Genomic DNA, 5,105 nt, shown 5'->3' on the forward strand with positions numbered 1-5,105 from the left:
AATGAGAATACAGAAGTACCCGGATAGTTTATTCAAACTGTTATAAAGTCATAAAAGCATAGTTAAAGAGATGTGTGGTGGGTGAGAATGAACGCATTCCTGTTCGCTTTATAGGACACTACAATCTGTTCCTCCAGAGGCAATACCTGCTCAGCCTTCTCTCACAATAGCGTTAAGGCACAGGTTCTAATCATCATCAGTAACTGAAGATCTATATTGAGTACTCCGTTACTGTTTTACTTAAAACCAATTTCTAGGGTGTGCAGGATAGTGAGGCCTTTGTGAGCTTCCACCATGGCGTACCGGGGCCAGGGCCAGAAGGTGCAGAAGGTGCAGAAGGTGATGGTGCAGCCCATCAATCTCATCTTCAGATACTTGCAAATTAGATCTCGGATTCAGGTGTGGCTTTATGAGCAAGTGAATATGCGGATAGAGGGCTGTATCATTGGTTTTGATGGGTATATGAACCTCGTATTAGATGATGCAGAAGAGATTCATTCTAAGACAAAGTCAAGAAAACAGCTGAGTCGGATCATGCTAAAAGGAGATAACATTACTCTGCTCCAAAGTGTCTTCAACTAGAAATGATCAATGAAGTGAGAAATTGTTGAGAAGGCAATACAGTTTTTTTAGGTGTCCTTTGTTAGAAGTGTAGTTAAGGCATTTATTCATATTGTTTTGCTCACCTTTATGTTATTACCAGATGACAGTAAATGCTGTGGGATTGTTTTTATTAAAATATTTACATTGTTTCCTTCTAAGAGCAAACAAACAAACAATTTCCACCTTTGGAAGGATATGCCAGGGAAATATCAATAAAAATGTCCCTCTTAGTGTAGATGTAAATGGCTGTTGCCTTTCTGGAGGCAAATGGACAGCATATATTAAAATTTAAATGTGAATACAGTTTGAGCCAGTAGTTATTTTGTTTAAAAGCAAGGAATAGAGAGTAGTTATTAAGAACACTGATCCTGATGCTAAAAAGGATGTGTGAAACTCCCAGATCTAGCACTTACTAGCTGTGTGAACTTAGACAAGTCACTTTTTACCTTCAGTGCAATGAAAAGATAATAATAGCACCTTTCTCACATAACACAGTGCTTGGCACATAATATTATCTTAAATCATTGTACAAGTGCACCAAGCGGCATATACAAGAATCTTCCTAACAATATTTTTCTAAAAGCTTAAAACAATAAACTACTTAAATGACAACTAGCATAGAAGTTGCTAAAGACTTACATTTAGATATCTTGGATCACTGTACCCCTGTACATAAATGAGATATATTTCATACTACAGAATATCAATAGCTTCAATACAAATTGAATGGGAAAAATTGCAGATTGACATAAATCATATTATTTAATTTTCCTGTAAAATGTAAAAAACCTATTTGTCTTATAGCTATTTTAATAAATGTATTTAAGTCTCTAGAAAGAGATCTAAAAGTATAAATACCAAATTGATAGCAGTAGATACTTTGGGGAGAGGACTGGAATTTTGATGAGATCGAGGCAATTTTTCTCATATATAAAGTTTTCATTTTTACAAGATATATGTGTGTGTCACTTAATTTAAACAAATTTAAAATTAAATAAAAACAGCACAAATTTTATAAGTTGTTTTCACAGTGTGGTCACGTAAAGAAATATTGACCAGAGACCATCAATGTTGCATTTGGAGAATAAATTTTGAATATGTATTTAAATGGTATGCTTGTCTGTTAAGCCAGTGGACCTTTGCTTTGTGATAATAAATGAGCAGATATTTAGAAATAAGACAAATTTATCTTTTGGTCCAAGCAACCTGGACCTTATCCATAGAGTTAATAAGCACCCTCAAAATTTGAGGAATGAAAAATCCTGCCTGGATGCTTTATATATTTAAGTTTTTAAATCAAGTATGGTACATGAAGGAACATTTCATAGCCCAGGCAGGAGAAGCCTTTGGTATATAAAGTTCAGAGTATTGGTTTTCATTTACAAAACTTATTTTGCCAATATATGAGAAGTTGACAGTTTATATCTGGGCTCCTAAGCCCTCATTCATCAAAGTCACATGACCCATCACTAGTTCCCTAGTTTCTCATTCCTGGATTTACTGGTCAATATTTAGGTGCTGAAGAACAATTAAATGGGACACAAAAAATAAAGCTTAAAGGGCTATTTTTAAAAGATTATATATCTTAGAATGCATCAATTGCCACAAACAGGATAATGGAAAGATTGAAATAAACCTTTTCCAATTTGCCATCTATTCAACTCAAAGTAAAACCTGAAGGATTCAGAGGAGAAGCCATGTATGTGATTGGGAACAAACACAGTGCTAAGAATTTTATTTCTATCTTCAGAATTAGATTATAAAATATTACCATTTTTCATCACATTTCTTTTTCTAGTAGATCTAAAAACAAATCCGAAAACATCATAATGTCATGAAATTGTGATATTCGTAAAGCTCCATCTTGATCAGATTAAAGTAATGAGAAGGCCCACATACTAAAAAGTTAATGGTACACCCTTAATATGTAATAATGTATTAAATAATGTATTAAAAAATGCATTAAGCCCTAAAACAAGTGTAAGCAAGTATAACAGAGTTCTGCTTTTTCCTTTGATTACAAAGTTGGTGTTTTATTGAAAATTCTTAATAGAACACTAACCAAAATCACTGTGTATATTTTTCTGCTGCTCTAAACATTTAGTTTACCTTTTGGGTAAGCTGGGATTAAGTTCTCCAAAAAAATAGAGGAACTCTACAAGCAATTAATAAAGGAATGAAATGGACACATAGTAGTCTCATTAGAAACTATTATAATATTCCTAATTATACATATATTCTGATACATAATGAGATATTCTGTTTTTTAACTCTGAGCTAAAACTATTTTCATATTTCAAATATTTCATATTAACTCAAATGTCAGCTTTACTTTGTATATGTTATATATCTTTTTAATATATTATCAGTGTTTTTATTGACCAGTGTCATTTGAGAAAAAGTTGTATCATCTCATTAAAGATAATTGTAGTTGATGAATTCATGAAAAAGAGGAAGGATGTGTAAATGCATAACTAGACTGTCTTACTACATAATAATTTTTTTTTTTTTTTTGGCGGTACGCGGGCCTCTCACTGTTGTGGCCTCTCCCGTTGCGGAGCTCAGGCTCCGGACGCGCAGGCTCAGCGGCCATGGCTCATGGGCCTAGCCGCTCCGCGGCATGTGGGATCTTCCCAGACCGGGGCACGAACCCGTGTCCCCTGCATCGGCAGGCGGACTCCCAACCACTGCGCCACCAGGGAAGCCCCTACATAATAATTTATATATAAAGTTCTAAAATGGACAGTGCATTCTATATTTAAGCAAGTAACTGCAAATACATTAGTTTATAAATTTGTAACATTATAATTTTAATGTGGATCACATACATTGACTTTTCAAAAAAATGTTTTATTCTGAAAAGTATGCTAAACCTCTTAGTGATTGCAAATAAAATTTAGGCAAAAGAAAAATGTATCATTTCACTATTTTGAGATTTTTGAAGGATGAAAGTTTGTCTTAACTCGTTATCTCCAGCACTTTATCCTATGTAAATACTCAGAAGGTATCTACTTCTAACTAAAGTTCATAAAACTTTAGTGGAAAAATACAAGACTATTCAGATATGTGATGATAAGTTTAGAGATGCTGATTAGCTGAACTCATATCCATTAATCCATGGTTATCAAGCTATTTTAAGCCAACCTAAATATATCCAAATATACATCTTCTTAATCTTACTGTCCTGGATTTTGAATACAAGCACATGTGTAACCCTGAATTACTGAGGTAATTATGGTTGTGTGCTGACCTGCCTAGATGAGTAGTGATTTGGGGCTCCCATTACCTTGGCATCTGTTCTGAGTTAATAAAAATAAAATTCAGCATGTTTCTTGTTTGTTTGATTTGGTTTTCTTGTTTTGTTCTTCCACACCTACAAATGTGACTATAGGAAAATCAGAGCTGTGAAAAAGTTTATGAGAAATCAATAAATACTAGTGACATTTACGTTTCATCACCTCATAATAGGCGTCTGCTTGAACTTTATCAGCATTCTGAAAGTCGATGAAACAAATGATAATGACAGAATAATGGCCAAGTAACACTTGAAGTGAGAGTTCTATATAAAAATTATGTATATGTATATATTTAACATGGTCAAACTTTAGGGAAAATCTCAGATTCTCAAAGATTTAATTGTACCTATATACTAAGAAACAAAAAATGCCTTTTAGAAAAAGAAAAAAATCAATCTAAACTGTGTTTCTCTTCACGGACTCTTTTTTTTTTTTTTTTTAACATCTTTATTCACGGACTCTTTAAATACTTGGTGGCATCTCAAAGCCTGTGTTTTACTTATGTATTGAATATTACTGCATAGAAAACCATCCTAAAGTTCATGGTGCAAAGTGACAACTATTTTATTATGGTCATGGATTCTGAGGTGCAGGGATTTGGAAAGGGCTCCTTAGGGTCAGCATGTCTCTCTTCTATAATGTCAGAGACCTTACTTGCAAGATAAATCCACAGCTGGAGGCTGGAATCATCTAAAGTTTATTCATTCACTAGTCTGGTGTTTAATGGTGGCTTTTGCCTGGGACCTCAGAAGGGGCTCTTCACCAGAGCTCCTACACGGGGCTTCTTCATGTGATTCTTTGTTTCCTCACTGCGTGGTGACTGAATTCCAAGAGCAAGCATCCCGAGAGAACTAGGTGGAAATGGTATCATCTTCTGTGAACTTTAATGACATATCCCGAGAAGTTACAAGATTGCCCAAATTCAAAGAAGAGGGACATATAGACCTTATTGCTTGCTGGTCCGTGTGTTACAATCACAATGTAAGAAAATCATGTGGGATAGAAGATACTGTTGTGGCTGTTTATGGAAAATGCAATCTGGCCCAGGCAGATTGAAGGGACACTACACGAGGGAAAATATACAAATGGACCAATAAACAGAAGAGAAGACCACCAGGGTCATTAGTCATCAGAGAAATGCAAATGAAAACCACAACAAATTATTACTACACACCCACTGGAATGGCTAATTAAAGAGATAGAATA

The 5,105-nt window shown here is 34.5% G+C and overlaps 1 protein-coding gene across 1 annotated transcript; it reads left to right on the plus strand.

Moving 5' to 3' along the window:
* The first annotated feature begins 291 nt into the window (after positions 1–291).
* LOC137216869 (small nuclear ribonucleoprotein E-like) lies at positions 292–678 on the plus strand. The gene has a single exon (XM_067722995.1). The coding sequence runs from the start codon at positions 295–297 to the stop codon at positions 580–582; it is 288 nt and encodes a 95-aa protein (XP_067579096.1). The 5' UTR covers positions 292–294; the 3' UTR covers positions 583–678.
* The last annotated feature ends 4,427 nt before the right edge of the window (positions 679–5,105 follow it).

The sequence above is a fragment of the Pseudorca crassidens genome, chromosome X (assembly GCF_039906515.1).
Source record: "Pseudorca crassidens isolate mPseCra1 chromosome X, mPseCra1.hap1, whole genome shotgun sequence".
NCBI classification, from domain to species: Eukaryota; Metazoa; Chordata; class Mammalia; order Artiodactyla; family Delphinidae; genus Pseudorca; species Pseudorca crassidens.

What these genes read in the sequence shown, in the direction of transcription:
- LOC137216869 (XM_067722995.1), top strand. Translation starts at nt 295, where the DNA reads ATGGCGTACCGGGGCCAGGGCCAGAAGGTGCAGAAGGTGCAGAAGGTG.